This window comes from Mya arenaria, chromosome 8 (genome assembly GCF_026914265.1).
Source record: "Mya arenaria isolate MELC-2E11 chromosome 8, ASM2691426v1".
Lineage (NCBI taxonomy): Eukaryota > Metazoa > Mollusca > Bivalvia > Myida > Myidae > Mya > Mya arenaria.
In genome coordinates this window covers 31,743,055-31,766,849 of record NC_069129.1, presented here as the reverse complement: position 1 = coordinate 31,766,849, position 23,795 = coordinate 31,743,055, and the positions used below count along the sequence as shown (strand labels likewise).

General features: G+C 35.6%; 1 protein-coding gene across 4 annotated transcripts in view; it reads right to left on the bottom strand.

The window, feature by feature from the left end:
* Positions 1-8,222: 8,222 nt before the first annotated feature.
* LOC128242308 (uncharacterized) overlaps positions 8,223-23,795 on the bottom strand; it is a 36,700-nt gene continuing 21,127 nt past the window's right edge. For all 4 annotated transcript variants that reach the window (XM_052959406.1, XM_052959407.1, XM_052959405.1 and 1 more), the window contains exons 5-13: positions 22,116-22,363; positions 21,244-21,466; positions 18,122-18,286; positions 17,381-17,558; positions 16,672-16,814; positions 15,770-15,923; positions 13,740-13,928; positions 12,261-12,408; positions 8,223-10,831 (exon numbers count right to left, since the gene is read on the bottom strand). In XM_052959406.1, the coding sequence (XP_052815366.1) occupies positions 10,569-10,831; positions 12,261-12,408; positions 13,740-13,928; positions 15,770-15,923; positions 16,672-16,814; positions 17,381-17,558; positions 18,122-18,286; positions 21,244-21,466; positions 22,116-22,363 (1,711 nt within the window). In that variant the 3' untranslated portion in view covers positions 8,223-10,568. The remainder of the gene's footprint in view (positions 10,832-12,260; positions 12,409-13,739; positions 13,929-15,769; positions 15,924-16,671; positions 16,815-17,380; positions 17,559-18,121; positions 18,287-21,243; positions 21,467-22,115; positions 22,364-23,795) is intronic.

Sequence of the window (23,795 nt, the reverse complement as noted above, 5' to 3'; positions counted from 1 at the left end):
GTATGTTGAGCTAACTTCATACAGCTATAACATTTTATATTTATTCATATATTGGTAGACATGGGCGAAGTTCGTACAATCGCACATGTGCGCGGTGTTAAGACAATACCGACATGATCTTAGGTAAGTACGCTCATACAAACGAACATTTTAAGCCCGGAGCAGAATCAGTAATAAATACCGCGAGACCGTAATTATATTCGTTTTATCTTCTCACTTAACAAATATGTTATCAGCATGTTGTGAATTGATTCTCAGTCGAGTGAGCCTTTCTTTCTCAGCTGAGTGTTGAAGGCCTTGATCCTTGGTCGAGTGTGTTAAAGGCTTTCATTCTCAGTTGAATGTGTGCTAGGCTTTGATCATTCGTTGAGTGTATGCTAGGCTTTGATCTTCAGTCGAGGGTGTGCTAGGCTTTGATCCTCCGTTGAGGGTATGATAGGCTTTGATCTTCAGTCGAGGGTGTGTTAGACTTTGATTTTCGGTCGAGTGTTTGCTAGGCTTTGATCATCGGTCGAGTGTGAGCTAGGTTCTGATCCCCGGTCGAGTGAGTGCTAAACTTTTATCTTTCGTTGAGTGTATGCTATGCGTTGATCCTTGGTCGAGAGTGACAGGCTTTGATCTGCAGTCGAGTGTTTGTAAGGCCTTGATTCTCCGTATAGTGTATGTAGGGCGTTAGTCCTTGTGCTTTAAATCAAGCTCAGTGGTGTACTGTCTTGTAGTTTACATAACAACAACTTTCTTTCTTAATCCGGCATGTGTTAAAATATCGGTTTAAAAATCCAGGAAAATATATTATTGATAAACAGCCGTATAATTAAATAACATGATCCCTTTATTTACATTAGCGAGGAAACTTTTCGCATAATTGCAATCCTACTTGATAGCTGCATCATTTTGATTTTAATGTTTTCCAGAATACATTGTGCATTCATCCAATGACAAATAATACAAGGGATATGCAAATGGTTTTTTTTTAATATTTTAGCCGTAATTGCAGGATCATTGTTTCCCAGACGACATTCGCTATTTCATGTGTGCCAATGCTTTTCTGCAAGGTCATATATATTTTATTATCATTGAAAATTCTCGCCCTTATGCTGTAACGCTCAAAATAACCAAACGCAGATCTATATAACTGCGGTAAAGGTTCTCAATTAAACGAGATTTATAAAGGCTAGTCTTAAAACTAAAGCAAAAATTCTAACAAACAGAAAAGGAACGAAAATGCCTGTCAATTGTTTAAAGGTTTAGGTTGATGCCAAAAAGTGTTTAAATGCATAACCATATTGCACTCCTTTTGACTTCAATGATCAAAACCAAAAAAAACCCATAAACTTTGTGTACAAATAAACACATATTTGCTATATTTGGGCACTTTTGAATTTGGGAAATTTATGGTCACCAAGCTTATAATTGATAAAACCTATTTATAAAGGGCTTTTTTTTTTTTTTTGTTCTGTTCATTGTCGTAACAATAATAATAATAAAAATAATGCATTAAAATAAAAAAGACATCAACATATAGTTTTCCAATTTAACATTTCAACACGAGGTGGAAAGGGAATACTGAGAAGGGACGAAACGACACGCTTTGTAATCACGTTTAGCAATTATGTAAACTATTAATGAAACTAACGAGCTATTTAACAACTTAATATCAGTCTTTTCCAACATCTTTATTTACTAATTTTAATGAAAAAGTGCATTTGGGTCCGTTTTGGGAGCCATTTCTTCGACATAACTTCACATCCCAAGTTCTTTTAATTTGCTGATGTTTTTTTTCTTTTTTTATTAGTGCCATTGCAGACATGCAATGAAGACGCAACTGTCCATAGAGATATAAAAGGCTTAATGAATTAAAGAAAACAGTGTCGATGACACGCACTATTCCATCAGGCTCTGCATTTGCTTGCGTTGTTTTAACATGAAGGTCGGTGGAATCCAATATATGGTAATTTAAAGCATGCTAGCTCTTTGTCGGTTTTAATTATATTTGCACTATCTCTATTCAACAATATTCACACTTTTAAACTACAAAACATAAATTTATTTCAGTTCAAACTTTCAACATTTATGTTTTACAATAAAATAGATCAAAATGACCATTGACAATTAATAATACGTGTCCATATATACATGCCAATCGGCAAGTCAATACAATTAAAATCGAAAGAAGATTTAGAATTTTGGCGCGCAATATGGCACATTGTAATGAAGTTTTTATTTTTATCTTAAAAAGATTCATGTAAATAAGACCTTGATATGGCAATATTTATGACGTTTTCAATGGTTTGTATTGGTAAGTAAATTATCAACGAAAAGTTAGATTTTGGTAAATGTGATATTATAAGAATGAATTTGGCCTATTTGCAATTGATAGTAATGTCTATTGCAAAGTAGTATATATTTAACTATTTATATATCAACCATATATTTCAATAAGAAGGTATTAATTCAGAACATCCATTTGATGTTTACAGTGAAACTTTTCAATGAAGAATCCATCTTCCTTTCTCTCATATGCGGCGAGGATTGGCACGCAGTCTATGTGTGTGGGAAGATGCCGTATTTGGCTGGAAAAGAAGAAAATGTTTGATGGCATTTAACTTACGGTAATTTAACTTGAAAGTGATTAATTTTATACCAGAAGTCTCACTTCCGATTGTTAAAGACGATGCACTGCTATCGAAATGAGGACTTGCTGTTTCAGACAATACATACCCTAATAGGAGCAATACACACTATGTTACATTCGTGTTACGTAACTTTTTTTTATCGTGCATCAGACTTGTCTGTGTTGGAAAAAAAAAACTGGATAAAAGGTTCTCTCGGTTCGATTACCAGCTATCTATATCAATGAATGGCATCTAGTCCTCCGAAAATAATAAACGCTTGCCTGCTAATAGTCCATCTTAAAGTTACTCCTGATTATTGTATCTTCTTTGATCATCTCGGTTGAAATGACGTTGCTTTTCCAAAACAGCAATATCTTTTCCCTCATTAGCAAAAATAGATTGGCTTTGAGGTCGTGTATCATCCAGATTTTCTCGTAACTAATATTTAACATAGCAGTAATTGGCTAAGACATTTGCTTTTACAGGTAATGACCTAAGTTACATTCAGATAGAAATTAGTGGCATTTGGGGTATTTACTAGAAAAAGCACAAATTTCCACTTGAAATAATCGAGATATTATGAAAAACGACGGATAGCTTCAAAATAGCCTTCAACAATATTTTTTAAAACAAAATATGGGAAGAAACATTTTATCAATACGCGGTAATCATAGTAAATCGCGCTTACCTCGATATTTACATTTTTACTCTCTTTTAATGTGGCGTAGGTCGTTCATTTACTGTTTCTATAGTTAAAGATCAATGATGTCGACTTGTTGTAATGGCTCTTGTCTGTCAGTCAATTTGGGTCAATTTGACCTTATCTGAGTCAAACAGCCAAATTTCGGTAGGGTCATTTCGCCTTAGTGTTGATGTCGTTTGACCATTTAGGTACATATGGTGGCGTTATTTGGGTCCGTATTCACTTATATTTAAAGTCTGAGTTTGAGACCCAGGCTCAGATAGCAGTCCGCCCGGTTAGCTCAATTGGTAGAGCGTTGGACTTTGAATCGGACAACCCGGGTTCGGTTCCCGGGCGAATAGGTCACCCCTGCTGTGATTCGTTATGAAATCCTTTCTACGACCATTCGCACTGTACCACTCCTCTGGCATGTACAGACGTTGTCAATTCCTTGCAGAGGTGAAGGCACCTAGTACTGGTTAACCGCCTGATAGTCTGCACAGGATAGGTGTGCGGTGGTTGAACTGTCACTGGCGCCCTTCAATGAGCTCACACCGGGGTCCGGAGTATAAACTACTTACACCACCACCCAGGCTCAGAAAATTGATATCTATCTTTTTCAAATTATCTATAATATTAACTTTTTTTCACAAAAGGTTTTCGCTTGATTGTAGAACTGTTGAAGTTGTTTGACTTATGGGTTAGTAAGGAGGCGTTATAAGGGTCAGTTTTTACTGCCTTTTAAAGTTTGAGACTCCGGCTTAGAAAATTAAAATCTTTTTTTTTAATTATGTATAATGTAGAGCTGACTATATGAAGCAGGTACAACAAGTGTTCGCATCTTTGCTCCTAAAATGGCATTTTAACAACACAATGAGTATGTTGCTTTTTCTGAGTCTCAAACACAGACTCCAGTCGTTAGTGTATTAGTGCCCATGATTCTTAAGGAGCCGTAACTTCACAAGCCACATCGCGTATTATTCGTCCTAAGGATGTTTTTAACCCTTTTCGGACTTTGGTGTTAAATAAAAAAGATAACAAATAAGACTGCTTTAAATATTTGTTGTCTTGATAAATTCAGGAATACAAAATTAACGGAAAATTCATGTCTAAACAACTAAACATTAAATTAAACACGATAGTTTAGAGTGTTCCTGTATTGCTGTGTTCCTGTGTCGAATTCAGCTATTTTCCAGGTGAACTAGTTTTTTTACACGCAATGACCTACATAAAATATAACTGCAATTGAGAGGTTTCGCTACCAGTACCTGACACCCTTTGAACTCATTGGCAAAGTTATCCAGGGTAAGGGGTCAATTTGTCAACTATCCAAGATATGACGTCGTCCAACCATAGAGGCGAAGTTGTAAAATTACTTTTTCAAGAGCGCGTCACCACTTAATTGTTCTGACAGCATTCTTCCCCCATTGGAAGTTAATTTTATGAGATAACAAAACGACATTAAAAACCTGTGAACACAGAAATACATGTTTGCATTTTCTATTTTTATTATAGCTTCATTTTCTATATAATCGAAGTTGTGGTGTTTCTAAATCAGATACGCTAGCAGATGAATTTGTGACTACTTATGTTTCTACTTGTATGTCTATTGCTGTGTTTACTTGTATGTCTATTGCTGTGTTTACTTGTATGTCTATTGCTGTGTTTACTTGTATGTCTATTGCTGTGTTTACTTGTATGTCTATTGCTGTGTTTACTTGTATGTCTACTTGTGTCTCTACTTGTGTTTAAACTTGTCTGTCTACTGATGTGTATACTGAAAAAGTTTTTTTTCTGATGTTTTTACTTTTGTCTGTGCGCGTGTTTCAACTTGAGTGTCAACCAATGTGTGTACCTAAAAGTCTATTTTTTCTACTAGTGTTTCTTGTGTCTCTACTTGTAAATCTACCAATGTGTTTACTGAAAAGTCTACTGGTTTTTCTGCTGGTGTTTCTACTTGTGTTCCTACTGGCGTGTCCTCTTGTGTCTCTACCTGTGTTTCTACTTGTGTTTCTACTCTACTTGTATGTCTACCATTGTGTTCACTTATATGTCTACTGGTTTTTCTACTGGCGTTTCTTCTTGTTTATCTATTAATGTGTCTACTGGTGTTTCTACTTGAGTAGCTATTAGTATGTCTACTAATGTGTCAACTGGTGTTTCTACTTGTATGTCTACTGATGTGTCTACTGGTGTTTCTATTTGTTTGTATACTTGTATGTCTATTGATGTGTCTACTGGTGTTTCTACTTGAGTAGCTATTAGTATGTCTACTAATGTGTCAACTGGTGTTTCTACTTGTATGTCTACTGATGTGTCTACTGGTGTTTCTATTTGTTTGTATACTTGTATGTCTACTGATGTGTCTACTGGTGTTTCTATTTGTTTGTATACTTGTATGTCTACTGATGTTTCTACTGATGTTTCTACTTGTGTGTCTACTTGTGTGTCTACTTGTGTGTCAACTTGTGTGTCAACTTGTGTGTTTATTTGTTTGTCTGCTGATGTGTCTACTGGTGTTTCTACTTGTATGTTTACTGATGTGTCTACTGGTGTTTCTACTTGTATGTTTACTGATGTGTCTACTGTTGTTTCTACTTGTATGTTTACTGATGTGTCTACTGGTGTTTCTACTTGTATGTTTACTGATGTGTCTACTGGTGTTTCTACTTGTATGTTTACTGATGTGTCTACTGGTGTTTCTACTTGTATGTTTACTGATGTGTCTACCGGTGTTTCTACTTGTATGTTTACTGATGTGTCTACTGGTGTTTCTACTGGTGTTTCTACTTGTGTGTTTACTTGTGTGTCAACTTATGTGTCAACTTGTGTGTTTATTTGTATGACTACTGATGTGTTTACTGGTGTTTCTACTTGTGTGTCTACTTGTGTGTCTAATTGTGTGTCTAATTGTGTGTCAACTTGTGTGTTTATTTGTTTGTCTGCTGATGTGTCCACTGGTGTGTCCACTGGTGTGTCTTCCGGTTTGTCTATGTGCACTTACTTGTGTGTCCTCTTGTATGTGTCTGGGGACTCTGAAAATCCATTGCATCACTAATGTATTTTCTTTTATAGTGCACACACTCTTGTTAAAAAATAAACGCTGCACCCATGTTTTGAAATAACGTGGAATTTTGATTTATCTGTTCAATTGGCATTCTCAGGTTATTTAAACATATGTTTGCAACGAAATGTGTTATTTACATATTCCGATGTACTCTTGTTTTGAAATTACGTGGAACTTAATCTTTAACATTTACTTTTGATGACAAAAATCATGCACTGATTTCTCTATTCAATTGGCACCTTCAGCTAATTTAATTATATGTCTGCAAACGAAATGTCTTATTGATATATTTCGATGTACTCTTGTATTAAAATAACGAGTAACGTTCTGCTTCTTCTTTCACATTGACTTTTAAAACTCATTTCTATATACAATCTACAATTCTAACCTTTATATTTAAATGTATGTCTGAACGAAATATCTTATTGACATGTTTCGATTTCTTCCATTCTTCTTATTACGACTAACAATCCTGGTTTTGGCCAAATGAAGTGAGTGATTTGCAACTTACTCCTATAGATTCCCGTCATGCATAAAACTGATTTATCCTGGTAGAACCTGATCTGAAATGCCTATTGAAATAGGCGCATATCGAATGAGGGTATGCGTTTTCTGCTATATAACTCACTTGTAATTTACTTGTGTGTTGTCTATGCTTCCACTCCTTTCCGGAGAAGTGCGTGAACATCCCGGTCCTACCCTATCTCTGTCGCCCACTCATTCTAATGGTGTTGATGGTTATTAAAGGACTCGCTTTTAAAACATTTAGTACCAAAAATAGTTCTCCAGCTTATACATCTGAAAAATTTCTTGTATCATTATTATAATCTGTGATATCAAAATTGTGCAGAAATGAAAAAGTATACTTTGTATTAGTGGGATGCGAACACGTGCCGGTCAAGTCAATGTTTTGTTTTTAAATCGACGGCTTATCCACAAGGACAAAAGGCCTTATACAACACTGTGGACATTTTGACAATTTAATAATACATTTATTAAAAAGAATGGTCTTTAAAGGCGATATAAGAGCAACTATCAACATTTGCTGAAGGGTTTTAGCTGTCAGTATGAAACACTCCTTATGATTTGCCACACTTTCTTTTATAATAAAAACGTGAATTTCACTAACCTTGAGCGAGCTCCTTTTAAGTTGAGTCCATCGATTACAATGTACAAAGCTTTTACGGACGGTGAAAAAACATTTTGTATGCTGATTGACGTAACCTTGGCGTCATAGCTTTTACTTAAACATGGCTGACTTCTAACATTGAATAATCAGAAATGGTAATTCCTGCCTTTCACACTCTTTTCAGAAGAGACAGACCGACTGACCACAACTGACCGCCACGAAGGTACTATTATTTGCATTCAGTCTGACATTAATGTATTAGATTGACGGCATCTCGAAGTTAACGACAAATGTGTTTGGCTCTGATTTCGCATAATGAGTAGACGTCTAATGCAAGTAATTGTTTAGAGACATCCCAATTCAAATTCATTTGTTTTGGAATGCATCAACAACTCAATATCACTGATATTTGATACTGGTATAAAAGAAAAATAGGATACTTGTATTTTTTAGTGTAAGATCGTTTCACGATTTTCATAGACAAAACATATTTTCACGAGTGACGAAGTTAATTTCAATGATCAAGGGGAAGTAACTACAATGGATTTAAAATGTAGTTAAAGTTGATATTTTCACGCCTTTGTTTGCAGTGAAAATATCAATTCAATATTTTCACTGTTTTTACTTCACTGATAAAACTTCATATATCATCGAAAAGCTTAAAAGAATTAGTCATCGCCTGGGATTTCAACATTAATATAAAAGAAACCAAATAACAGCAACAATACGAAAGTAGTGAGTATTATTTATTCAATGGCCATTAAATGGAGAAAACAAACACATATCGAATGGAACAGAATGTTATCATTGTTTACATAAAGCACATAATTGTAAATATAAGTTCCAAAAATACATATTTTTTTCTTTATAATAAAGCGAATTCAGTTTGACTGAAAGAATAACAACAACTTCAGTTAAACATAAACATTAAAAAAACTTGACTTATTTTTATTTTAATGCATTATCCTGTTGAACTGATTTGACTCCAATGATCAAAACAAAAATTGCACTTGATTTAGAGACAGATAAAAACAGCATGGCGATATTGTGGCGCTTTTTTGACTGTAGAATTTGTGGCTACGTAGCTTCAAATAAAACAAAAATATTAACAAAGGAATATTAATTATCTGTACCTAGATCATATATTAATGCATCAAACTATTTATTGGGCCTTTAAAGAATCATTTTACTGCTCATATCCTATATATTGGGCCTTTAAAGAACCATTTTACTGCTCATATCCTATATATTGGGCCTTTAAAGAACCATTTTACCGTTCATATCATTTTATAAATGCAATGCTTTTCCATGCTGTTTGATTTTGTCATGCAAGTGTACGGTACGAGTGTATGCTTTTGTATGTCAGGTGTTTTCACATGCAACAAACCACATATTCTGACAATAATTATTATTCCATTCTAGTTTCCTAGCACATTCTTAGAGTAATTTCCGGAGAAACTCAACTCCTTAAAAAGTAAAGCGTTAAAAACTCTATGAAGATGCGAATATTGTTAGCGAAAATATATAATAACAAAAAATAATGTACGATATTGATGTTCTATTGAATGTACTGTAACTGTTTATGCTTTTACTGTTAGTTGAAATTCAAATAATTAAACAAAACGAGTTATACACAGAACATGAACAACAAATTTTCCGTTGGCTTTCAGGCAATATTATACAAATTTCCATACAATTATGTTCACGATCATTCATTAAAGGGACTAGACACCAGATGATTCAAATGCAAGAATTGCAGCAGTTTTTGTGTACTTTTACAATTCCACAAATTACTGGGTATGTCTACCACGAGAGACCAGTAAACTTAAAAAATAGCGTTGGTATATGCTTCTGTTCTTATCACATGACATTTACATGCATATACACACTGTAAACTGGGAACCGTTTTAAAGCGCTATTTTTAAACGGGTAAATTCAGCTAAAACAGCGACAAAAAAATATTTTAATCATGTGAAGTGATGTATTATCGGTCTCATATTAGTTCACATTAACAATTCTGGACTTGTTTAGAGGAAATACTGCATTTGTCGATTTTGGGAATATCTGGTGTCTAGTCCCTTTAATAACACAAACAATTAAACTAGCAGATAAATAACTTTTGAAAAAAATCATGATAAGTTGCATTTATAAAAAGTGGAAATTCAACAAACGTTAGGATTTCTACTGAACACATATTTCTTTAAACATATAGAAAAAGGCTTAATCAGTGATTTTAACTATAATAAGTTTAGTTGAACATAATTTCTTTTGACTCAATTGTGACGAAGGCTGATAGCTGATAGAATAGAAACCAGTAGTGGTGACATTTTTTGGCAGTCATGGGAAAGTTCCCGGACTGGTGGGGGTCGGAGCTGACGGTCGGACACCTACAATTATTTCTACCCACTTTCGGAAAGAAGAATCTCAAATGACACATAATAATCTTTAGATCAGAAATTTGGATTTATATTTGTCAACATTCAAGATCGCATATTTCATCTTTCTTTCCCATTTTAATTTTATGTTAACATCGTGATAGTCCATCTTCAAAAGATACGTAGAATTTGTGGTGTAAAACAGATTCATCAAAGGTTAAAGGTAATCCATCCAACATTATTACAAATATACGTTACATGTAAAGTAACAATTTAAAGAAACAAACTTTTTAAGTTTTATCGAGAGCTTTCTTTACATACACGTTATGTTATTTAAGATTGTTTAAATAAAAAATGCAATCAAGCATAGTAAAGTTTTATTTTATAACCTCCATTTGATATTTCATATCATAATAGTAGCGTCATTCTGGTGCTATTCAAAAATGAAATCAATGCAAAATTAGTATATATTTTACATAGTTCATCATTATACAATAAACATAGATTAACCTCGTTGTTAATATCTAAAATGCACCATATTTGCATCCTGCATCCATGGTGGATGGCTTACCTTAATGTAAGTTTCGATATCAGAGTATATCTATACATTGTAAGTCAATGAGGCATGAAAACTTTTAAAGCTTCATTTTACACGTAACATATGTACATGTAAGTCAGTGTTTCAAGAGGTATCTTTAAGTCATAAACATTTTACAAATATTCTGAAAATCGCAAACGCATACAACAGAATCATTACGACGCCATTTGGTCGTGACGATATTGCGGAGGCAGCGTTTGTGCATTGGTATGCGGAAATTCCGGCGGCTTGAGAGAAGCTCCAGGACCCGCAGCGTGGAAAGTTTGGAGGAGGAGGCGCCATTTCATGAGATTCCCCTACCTGTATGACCATCGCCAACCCGAGTTGCATGTGGAAGTCCACGTGACAATGGAACAGCCAGAAACCTGCAATTATGTTTATTGTGGTATATTTCTATATTTTTATATTAGATATTTCTGTTCATTTCCCATGTCTTGATTTATATAACGACGGCGATAGCAACAGCAACACAAAACCTCAGTTGCACATGGAAGTCCATGTGACAATTAAACAGCCAGAAACCTGCAAAAATGTTATTTTCGTATTTTCTACTTATGTTCTCATAATAATCGGTTAACTTTCCAATGTCTGGTTTAAAACAACAACACTTAAAACAATACAATTGATGGCATTGCGGTCATTACGCGAGCTCCATACGGATGCCCGATATGGAATTATTATTCTACGACATATTTATATAAGTAAGATACTGTGTGAAATATATCGAAGGACTACAACAACAACAACAACAACAACAGCAAAAACCTTGTTTGGTATAACGTCGAATTGACATGAAGTTCATGTACGATCAACAATAATCTGTTGTATTATAAAATGAACCTAGGTAAAAAAATAAGCTTGTGAAAATATGCCAATTTTTTCTAACTGAGGTGGTATAACATAAAACAATGTGACACTTTGTTGTACTTCGACTAATGGATAATTTTACAATGATTATCTCTATGGTTTCCTAAAAAATAAGTGTACTTCTGTGGTTGTGTATATGATAGTTTTATCTCCTGTAGTAAAGGAAAATGTGTACTTTGGTTTTGTTCTGTTTGAAGTTCATTCTTTATGGAAAGAAGCTTTATGAAGGCGTCGTGTTTACCATCAATAGTTAAGGTACTTCTAACCTTTTACTTAATTTATATTTCGATCATAACTGACATGTTAATGGAGTTTTTACAGAACAAAAAACATAGTGAAAATTAACAAAAGCAAATATGCTTATTTTCTTAACGAATAAAGTACATATCCATTTCTGTAAAAGTTCAGTTTAAAACCTTTGTCGAAAACATTCAAGGCCATAAAAAGACATGACAAGATAAAAACAACAACAGTATATCAGGTTGTCCAGTAAGCGCAATGGAAAGCGCAATTGCTTTTCACCACAGCGTTCAGGGTTCGATACCAGGCCTGGGCATATGATGGTTTTGTTCGTGGTTACCAAGCCGGACAAATTGGGTTTCACCCATAACAAAAGACCACACTCTCGCGCTACACCGTGTCAACCATAAGTAATTTTAACTTTCTTCACAGTCAGTATAAAAAAGAAAACTACAGAAGCGGACATTACATAAGCTTCAAGGCTGTCTTCTTGATTTTGTATACACTAATTCGTTTTGTGCATTATAAATCCAGATGTTTTCTATTCATGCATAACATTACATATTAGTCATTGCTTATTTTGCTTATGCTCAAATATTTTATTACTGAATTATTTTTTTATGATTATATCGAGTCTAAACCAAACGTTACCAGTTTAGACAGTTATGAATGGACAAGCATTATTACCAGGGTTATCAGCCTTGAATCTGATAATTGTGTAGCCTCCGTCTGGCACCACGACTGTGTCTTTCTGTACAGGGTACAGAAGATTACGATTCAGCTTCCCTCTTGAGTCCAGTTCTTCAATCAGAGACCGGTCTACGGTGTCATTCAACTGAAAGTACAATGCAAATTAAGTGTCATTCAGCTGAAAGTACACCGCAAATTTAGCATTGTGTAATTGGCATTTTATATCGTATTCTCCCTTTTTATTGTATTCATATCTTTTGTTAACTGAAGCTGAATGGACATAACTCGAAGATTACTTGGCAAGTGAACAATGTATGGGTAGGATTTGTGGTAGGTCAAGATGGAATAATTCCAACACCTGACAATGAGAGGATATCTCATCCCTGGAAATGACCTGTAAAAGCGCAAGTAATAAGAAAACAACAGCTGTCACAGTAAGTGACGGATGCCCCCAAAAAGTCATCTAGTTTTATAATCAATGGATTATGCCATTACTAATATGACTAAATTCAGGAAGAGCTATCATATACTACATGTATAAGCAATTGCCGGCCCCCTTTTGAATGTCGTAAAATGATGTAAGATGGTAGGGACAAGCGCCTTGCAAAGCAATCTTAAAACATATATGTGCATGGATCAGTTACAGCCTGGACGTGACCAACTATACTGCATATACATTAAAGCAGCATTTGATTATGATAAACCTGTTCGTGTGGCCTTCCTCTTTGACGGAGGAACACAACATATATAGTTATAGCACGAAAAATAAATCATCAAATAATAACTGGAAAGTTAGATTTCTCACCGATATGTTTTCAAGTTACAAAGAGTTTTTGACTAGCTGAACTTGCCAAAATCAGAATGTAAAAGTGGAAAGTTATGATACGAACATACTTTATCACACCCCAGATAAGAAGATCCAAATATGTGACCATGCTGAAAGTAATAACCTTGCGCACGGGCAAGTATACAAAACTACCCGTATTAAAAAACAACAAGATTTTTTACTTCATTTTTTAAATTAAGGTTGGAAAAAAGCATATTGTATTGCCGCTTATGTAAGATAGGTTCATACCAACCCTAGCGCAGGGTAAACCTCGTTTCCGCAATAAAGACTACGTTCGGGTTGGGGTGAACGTATCTTACACTCTCGACCATGAGAGATTTATAATCTTTACTCGACTATATAGGCGACTACTTTTTGCAGACCGTTATCAAACATTCGTATGTTGTAGATATGACTCTTATGTTTCAAAAATCGATTGACTGAAAGATGAGTTCCAACGAATATACGTAGCCCCCAATTAAGACATATCCGTACAGCAAGGGAGGTAACTGCTGTAAAGACGTTTTAATAGCTTGCAATATTAGTAGTGTCTAGACTCTCAATAGTCTTGTCACGCTATGTTTATGTTTAAAAAATAGCTATACAAGTATATACATTGCAATTTTGAATATAATGAGGCGAACACTTACCCTCTCCATACCCAGCACATAGAAGCTATACCCATGCATGTGCATCGGATGGTTCCCCATCCCGTATTTCCCGTCGCTGATCAGAACAAGCTCAACAACATCGCCAACAGCAACCTTCAGGCGGTGGACGCACTCGCAGAACTCCTGGGTACAGTCTTTCCCGATCGAGGTTTCATTGCAGAACACGTCCTGTAATTCAATGAATGAATATAGTTATGATCCTGGAGTTATTATCAGAAATGAACATGACACAGGTACTGATGGCCGTATTCATAACGGTTTATATGTTCTGTGTAAAGGTATATTGGCCTGAATACATTAGGTATTCCATAGATAGGTACGTCCCAAAAAGTTCACTTTTGAAACATATGCTTTCATCTGTTCACAAACCTTATATTTTTTATCAAATGAGTTAGACATAATGATGCATTAAAATTTGTACATTTCTTCTGTACATATATAAAGTCTTAAACTTTAGTGTAACCCTTTAATACACCAGTCAATTATAACCACGCCCCTCCAGGTCCGAGGGAGGGGGTGGGGGATAGCGGGAAATATGGGCCGTGTTTTTACCTTCCAGATGGCCCCGCAGTGCCGAGTGAGTGCGATGGTTTTGTTTTCGCGCCGAAAATAGAAGGGTCCTTACCTAGGTATCCCGGGATGCGGTTTATTTTACCAGCAGTTTGTCCCCGAAGGACAGGGATTTTACCCGGGATTGGCTGGACTGAAAGTCAAAGTCCCCGCTATTTCCCGGATCCGGGGACTGTGGTTAGAACTGACTGGTGCATAATAGGTTGATTTTCTTATATCATTTTGCAATGTTCAAAGTTTGTTGACACACAGTCCCAATTTCCTAAAATCATCTCCATCGCGAGAGGATACATTTTGTCCATTTATCGTTAAGTCTTCCTGCCTTTAATTAACTTACAACAAAAAGGAAAGAATAACGATTAAATCATTTTGCGGTACAAAGCAATACAATTTTATATTTATTCATACATGTAAATTGGTAAACATGGGCGAATTTCGTACAATCGCACATGTGCGCGCTCGGGTGTTAAGACAATATCGAGATAATCTTGAGGTAATTACGCTCATACAATCGAACATTTGCACCCCGGAGCAGAATAAGTAATTAATACCGCGAAACCGTAATAAATATTTGTTTTATCTTCAACTCAAACACATATGTTATCAGAAATACGTGACATTCAACATGACGGGAATGTGAGCCTCTCTCCACTTTTGCCCTCTTTATAGGTAAGTTATCAGGTGTTCCAAATACAGTCCGCCCAAGATTACGTGAATGTAAAGTGTTTCTAATTTAAAACGGTGAAATGTTGTTTGTACCGGTTTATTAGCTGGGGAAAAGCAGAATATTTAATATTACGGGCTTTAAAGCTGCTTGCTCACAGTTATTGTTTTGACAACTTTTTAAGTTTTTGTCTATGAATGTGCCATTTTTAGTATAACTGCCTGGACAGGAGTGATATAAGACCACTGGCAAAAGAACAGATCGCAGTTTTTCATATTTACGTTCGAAGATTGGTGTTTTATGGCAAAAACGTTATTAATGCTGTAAACTAACTGCAAATTTTGGCATTTCACCAATTTACCCTGATCTGTTCTATAGTGAGTTATAAAATATAACTGAATTGAAAGCGTTGATGCAAAATCAACCGATTCTGAGCCATGTATTTTTTTTTAAAGGTCAAGACAGACAATCTCTGAGAGTGCAGCTTTATGTATTGACATGCAGTAACGGGGCTAAATGAATGCATTCAAGAGTGTTTGCAGTCCCATAGTGGTCTGAACGGAGATAAACCAAAACTAATAATAATAATTTTATTTCGTAGTCATATAATGGTATACTACTGTTATATTTGAAGTAAAAATGACACGTGAACCGAAACATGACAAGCAATGGTTCTTTCGGGGCTTTCTTAAACAATACATTTCAAAGAAATGTTCAAGAGTCGTTTGTCGTTGAATTTTGTATTGCAATGGCATTTAATAATCTATCTCTTTACCTCTTTCAGCTCGCCATACTGTGTAAGGACAGGGGACTCCGGCATGGTGTAGGTGATCTTGTTCATCTGCAGAGCCATCAAGTGGGTCCCGTGTACCATACCCGCGTTCATCATCGTCATCATGGATAGAGGGTAGTGGACAGAGTCTAGGAACCTGGAGAAAGGATAGAATTAAGTTTTGCATCATCAAGAGAGTCACATGTGCCATGCCCGATTAATCAAATTAAAAAAATATACCAAAAAAGATGACATTGAAATCAATGGTTAACAAAACCCGACGCAGTTATGAGCATGTACAGTCGAACCCGTTGGCTCAAACTGGCATGACTCGAATTCCTCGTTGGCTCGAACTGGGTCTAAAGGACCGATTTATATTTACTGAAGGTTAGCATTTCCGCTTGGCTCGAACTTCCAGGGACCTGCGAAAATAGCTCGAGCCTCTGAAAATTCGAGCCAAGCGGAAATGCTAACCTTCAGTAAATAGAAATCGGTCCAATTCGAAGGGGTACGACAGTATACTTTATAAAACCCATTTGGGTATATGACCGAGTGGCGCCGATGATAAGACTACTAACAACGGACTCAGAGGTACCGAGTTCGAATCCTGCTGCCGGCCAAAATGATTTCTACATTTTTTCCTTCTCTACTTAACATGTTTATGTAACATTTACAGAACCTATTTTTATTTATTATCATATTACCTATTAATTAAGCTTTCAATTTTTTCAGAAATATTTAACGTGTGATAACAGGATAAATGTCTAGTGTTGACCCTTGACCTTGAGCAAAGAACTTGAACACAGACCTTGACCTTGAGCAAAGACGTTGGCCTTGAGCAAAGACATTGAACACCAACAAAAATACCATTTGTTAACAATTACTCACATCCAGCAACAACTTACCTGTAATTTTCAACTTCGTTGTAACCAAGTTGAACATAAAACTTCTTCACGTTGTGTGACGTGTACACGTCCTCTGCAGATTTCGCTGACGTCATCTGAGCAACGCTGATTGTGTCTCCGACAAATGCAAAGGGGTTCGCATTCTTAAAAGAAAATAGTCATAATGTAATTTCGGGAAAGAACATAGTTTAGCCTTCACAACTTATGCGTATCGAATTAATAAAAACAATTGGTACAGTGGACAATACTGTTTACGATTGCACAGATAAATTTGATATAATTACAACAATAAAACGCCTCAGATCTGAAAGAGGAATTCTTAGGTCATTTAGTTTCAAGTGAATATTTAGAATGTTCTTTTGATTATGGCCAAATGCTTAAAGATTATACTATCCAAGAGATTGTGGGTTGGAATCAGGGCAACATTCTCATGGCCTCTCAAAATGTACACCTGGGCTGGTATTCAATATTGGTCTGAATTGGATCTTAGAACGATGTAGCTAATCGGATTGCTCGATATAGATGACTGCCCAGTATAGTGAGTGAAGTCATTGATACATGACCATAAGATTAACTTAAGTTGAATATTGAATACAGCTCCACTCTACTCAGTTATCAGAGCGATACGTAAGCTTTAAGCTTACGTGCCAATTGAGCGAAATGAAATTAGTTTAAGCTTCGTCAGCAAGCTTTTATTCAAATCTAGTACCTTTCCACCTCTATCCCCATCGGCGTAACTGTCGCCTGACAGAGGCTTCATGACCATCTGGCCCGTGTATCGAATGATTGCCGTCTGTGACGTCATACTGCGCACGCAGTCACCTAACCCCACTACGTGCATCCAGTAGTTGCCCGGAGTTTGGTTGGCAGAGAGAATGACATCGAATCTGTGTGACCATATTGTATTAATTAATGTTTGTAGTTACGATGAAAGGTATATGTTAACAAAATTAAATTACAAAAACTAAAAGATAAGTTTAGAAATGAATCACATCTCAAATCAAGGGTGTATTCTTATTTTTCATGCGTTCATGCCGTTTGAACGCACATGGCTCATGCAAAATGAAGGCAAAATTAATCGTACAGAAAGTGCGAACGAAACTAAGGAAACTTGAGATTTCTTTTCCGTTAATGGATTCAAACCGTTTTACGATTGTTCATCTGTGTCGTATTTAAATGTTTTAGTATTGGTGAATAATTATAGACGTCACAATGCATATGGTAAATGCCAACCAGTTATCGATCGGTTGAATTCACAATGAACTAACATCCCTGACCAAGAGCATACCTGTTGGCTACTTTGCATATAAATAAATGTACAAAAATGCATGCCATTTGTCTTAAATATTGAATGTGTGTCGAAAGTATTGGATTGAAACAGGATACTATTTTAAGTTTTGTACTTGTTGCGGATCTCTGCAAATACATTTAATGGGCAAAAACACTTTACCTTTCTCCCGCAAACAACGTCACACTATCGACGTCCACGGCTTCAATGTCATTTCCGTCCGTTGCAATGACTCTGAGACTATGGCCATGTACCGACACTTTGAGCGGACAGTTGAGGATCCCGTTGTTGATCAGTCGGAAACGGTACCGCTTGCCATGCGTTACGCTGGTAATGAAAATGAGGTGAATATTTTATAAACAAAAAACCTGCAATGCATGTTAGGATTGATATCTTTAGTTCGTGTTATCATACGGAATGAACGCAGTAGGGTACGCGAATGAATTTAATGAAGCTCGAGCAAATTTCATAAAGCTCGAGCAAATTTCATGAAGCTCGGACAAATTTCAAAAAGCTCGAACAAATTCCATGGAACTCGAGCAAATTTCAAGAAGCTCAAACAAATTCCATAAGCTCGAACAAATTTCATGAGACTTGAACAAATTCCATGAAGCTCGAACAAATTTCATGAGACTTGAACAAATTCCATGAAGCTCGAACAAATTTCATAAAGCTCTAACAAATTTCATGAAGCTCGAACAAAGTCCATGAAACTCGAACAAATTTCAGGATGCTCGAACAAATTCCATAAAGCTTGAGAAAATTTCATGAAGCTCGGACAAATTTCATGAAGCTCAAACAAATTTCTTAAAGCTCGAAGAAATTCAATGAAGCTCGAAAAAATTCTATGAAACTCGAGCAAATTTCAAGAAGCTCAAACAAATTCCATAAGCTCGAACAAATTTCAAGAAGCTCGAACAAATTCCATGAACTTCGAGCAAATTTCAAGAAGCTCGAATAAATTGCATAAAGCTCGAACAAATTTCATGAAACTCGAACAAATCCCGTGAACTTCGAGCAAATTTGAAGAAGTTTGAATAAATTTCATAAAGCTCGAACAAATTTTATGAAGCTCGAAAAAATTCCATGAAACTCGAGCAAATTTCAAGAAGTTCAAACAAATTCCATAAAGCTTGAGCAATTTCATAAAGCTCGGACAAATTTCATGAAGCTCGAACAAATTCCATAAAGCTTGAGCAATTTCATACGCTCGGACAAATTTCATGAAGCTCGAACAAATTATATGATGCTAGAACAAGTTCTATGAAGATCGCTACGACTGAGATTGAGAAATCCTACTGCGTTCATGCAGTATGAACACGCAAGAATACGCTATTATTTTTAAAATAACGTTATAAAATATTACCTGCATTAATAAAATTAAATAAAATCATCTGTTTATTGTTTAAGAACGGTTATTGACAACATATTTGTATAAGCGAATAGCCGATAATTGTAACGACGTCTACTATTGGTTAAAAGACATCGCGCATATCCAATTAGAATTCAAAATTGAAATTTACAATGACGTAACAAACCCTTAAACTGTGTTGCATAAAAAAGTATCGTAAGGATATGTATCGCGTAGATTCTGCCCGTACTTTTACGTTTGTCCCCGACCCTGTTATGCCACGATAGGTTTACGACTTAATAAATCTTTGATATTGAAACGGATTTGAGTACGGAATGCCGTAAGGGCCATCGCCTATGAATGTGTTGATCTGAAACGCGATACTCGATAGTACGGTGGTGAAAACGCGATAATACGATGATGAAAACCATCGTACTGTCGCGTTTTCACCATTGTAGTTTCGTGATTTCGCGTTCTCATCATCTTACTGGTGTATTAGAAAGAGGAAACACGAACATGTCCTAATTGTAAGCAATGGATAGACACGTTAATTTATTAAATATTTAAATATTTAAATTTAAGACCTCATTATTAAATACCTGGGTTATCAACATCTGTCATTGTAGATTGCTTTGCCGATGAAACTGTTATCAAAGACATACTTAAATTACAGGTCCCGGTTTATAATACATATCATGTATCACAACTCGGTTTTAGCGTTTGTACAAAGCATGTTCAGGACCTAGATTGATATCGAAGGTATAATATACTTTTGTTTTACTTTTTACAATACAATGATCTACCAGGTCACCTATATATCAGAATACATGAACAATGTAAGAAGATCCATTTCGTAAACCGCCCAGTACTAGAAAGGACAAGTACCAAATCAGGGGCGGATCCAGATTTTGACGTTAGAGGGGTGTAACCTTTTGTCTTTCACCCCTACCTCAGAACCGAAATTTATTTGGTTGTAAATGTTTGCAGGGGTGTTTGGGGTGCTCTCCTAGGAAGTAATTTTAACAATTTCTGGTCCAAAATGTTGCATTTGGGCGTATTTATTACTGTTTTCTCCTATGTTGAACTTGGACGATTTTTTTTTTGGGGGGGGGGGGAGGGAGCACGCGTCACACGCACACTACTTGAGCCGCTAGTGCAAGTGGGCCTTATTTATAAATCGTTACCTTCAAATACTAAATACTAAATTCTTACTATTGTTCTCACCTAAACTAAGCAGAACTAGCTTATCATTCAGTCAAACAAAGCACGATTGAAATGCCACATCGCACCTGAGAGACAGTTAATCAATCAGTTAAATCTCTTCAAGTAGTTTCGTTTGTCACCGCGGCGTTCTTTGGAGCGTAATTAACCGCTACGATTTAATAAGTCGGATGAAAAACTCCAATGTAAACCGTATGAATGACATGCGGGGAATAAGCCCGCATATTTAGTAGTTACTTCATCGTGAGCAGTGAAGTTTTACTCACAGTCGCTTACAGCGGCACTCGTTTCTTTTGAAAGTATGCAGACGATCAACAATCTATAGATGTTGTCTTTGATTTGAAATTCACTTAAGTGGATATTGGCAGAGTGAAAGGTAAGATCATTCAATGCTTCAAAACCTTGAAACACTAACTTCATTTGCAAACAGTAGTTGATTGAATAAGTTTAAATGGCATTTTGAGACTGGGTCTTGTTTTCAACCACATTTTCTTCTATTGAACCTTTTACATACACAGCACTAGTGCAGTTAAATATGTGTCCAAAAATTCAAAAACGCCAAAAAGTATGAAAATAATATATAAAGACTTCATTTTGATATCAACAAGATATTTCAGAAGATATGCTGTGTGATTAAGCGTATATATAATTATAGATAAATTTTACCAAATTATGCCTAGTAAATGATATAAAATAAAGATCCGACTAGTACCTAAACAGCTGATGCGGGACAAAACTCTTGTCCTCCTCCTTGCTTGAGGAGTTATCTCCCATGTCATGCATATCCATCCCTGACGTGGTCATGGGTGTGGTCTCCATGTTACCCATTGGATGATCCGTATCATTATTCATGGTCATTTTATTCCCCATGTCCATGCCGTCCATAGCATGGTCACCGTCCATAGTCTTGCTTAGTCCGAAAGCTGTCCCCATACCTTGGTTCGAAGAAAAAGCATTTGGTATGGCTGATGGTATACTATATCAATAATCTAAAAACATCAGCAGCCGATTTTATAAAAGTGGATAACTCTTTGGTTTGGTCAAAGTTAGTCGAAAAGTTTATTGATTGGTCAATATTTATCCAATTATTAATATTAACCAATCAAATCATAAAAATGAGTAGCCTAACCAAAAGTTTAATCCTTCTACAACCTCTGTGTATTAATCTCAATCTAATTGCCTAATTGTCTTATCAGATCTCTGATCAGAATATCCTGCTGTGCAGTTTTGGAGGTTTTATTATAGAAATGGGCCCTAAATGGCCCTGAGCCAATAAACAAATACATATAAACAGGAAATTGGCCCTTACGTTGACATCAGTGCAATTAGCAGGAGATGCACAGCATATTGTCATGCCAAACATTTCTTAAACTAGGCCTTTAACCAAGTGTTATGTAATTGACTACAGAAGCCTTTTTAAAGGTAATATTCACAACCATAAACTAGGATAAAATAAGATGTTGCGTGTGTTAACTATGGCTTCTTAGCAGATTAAATGGATAATGTTTATATACTTAGCCCAAGATGTATTCAAGTCATGCTTCGAAAAAAATGTTATCAATTTATTACAAAATCTACATGTACCATTTATAAGTATGGAGGCGGGGGTATTAGGGCCCATGCTGTGATGGTGCAAAGAAAACTTAGAAGAGGCGAACTGGTCCAGCCAATCCTGCATCACAACGGTATGTTCCGGCAAATCTTCGTCGTAATGGGTCATAGCGGGGGTGGGGCTTGTGTCCCTCACGACTAGGGCACCGTTAATACCGTCCCCGCGCTGCAGCCCGGCGTGTGCGTGCCAATAGTGGGTGCCTGTTGTTGGCACTTTAAATCTGAAGATAAAAGGAAAGTGTTTTGGGTATACACTTAAGACACGTGTTCAAGTTCACTAACCATCCAATGCGGTATACCTATCAATTATCGTGAATGTATTTTAAGAGTGTAATGGTTTGTCAGTGGTATTTGTTTTTGTGTATGTGGTGTGTTTTTAAGTTGTGCTTTTGTGTTTTTTTGCCCTTTCTTTGTCTGTTTAAACAGGGTTTAGTTTTGAATTTCCGACTGTTAGGCTTTTTCCTGTAGTTTATGTATTATTGATATATTATGGATGAATTATTTTAAGTAATTAAATCATAAAACAAATATGAGTCGTTTCAAAGTATTGTACTAGGTAGCTGGAGTTGACACGTTAAAAAATGTTCCTAAAGCTCACAGATGGAACGTTTTGGCAACTTTTTTATTTTTTGTCTTGGAACGAGCCATTTTTTGCGAAATTCCATGGAAACCAGTGATATAAGACTGCAGACAAAACTAGATCGCAGATTTTTATATTTAAGTTAAAAAAATAATGTTTTATGCATTTTCTTAAACCATTTCTTTACGGTTTAAGCCATAAAATATTGATTTTCGAACGGAAATATACAAATCTGCAATCTGATCTTAAAAAATTGCTCTTTCCAAGACAAAAAAATAAACAAGAGGCACATTAGTGCCTGTGCTCCACTGGCGAAAAGGTTCAAGCAAAGACCACCTAACGAACATTTTCGTCAAGTTTCATAGAAATACAATCATCCTTATTTAAAAATTTTTTTTACTTTAATAGCTCTGGCTGCCATGTTGTGCAGTGGACCGAAATGATTTGGGCAATTTGAGTAAAGGAGCACCAAACAAACATTTCTGTCAAGTTTTATCGAAAAAAGGTCATCGGTTTCGACGACAAGTCGTATAAAGTTTTTTTTATTTTTTAGCTCTGGCAGCCATGGTGTGCAGTGGACTGGAACCATTTAACAAATTTTGGTTAATGACCACCCAAGGAACATTTCTGTCAAGTTTCATCAAAATCTGATCATCGGTTAACATTTAATCTGAATAGATTATGAAGCAAATATCTAACCTGAACAAGAACTGACGAGATAGAATCGACTTGGTGTTTCACTTACACTTTTCGGCCATTTAAGTTACTAAAAATAGCTGTTTCATAAACTTTCAGAATGTCACTTAAACGAACATTAATGTTCAGTCTATATATACTTTCCTATGTATAAATGTAAGGTTTTTAAATTGATCTTTTTGTGAGAACTTTATGCTTATATGTTTACTCATAAATTATTATTGTTTAAAAATTATTTAAAGATGCTATACGTGAAAAATTAAGACATTATTTTTTTTTCTATTAAAGGGAGGTAATTCAGTAGTAAAATGTAATCAAAGCTATTAAAGCATGGCATTTCTTTTCTAACCATGTTGATATTATTACAGTCTATTCAA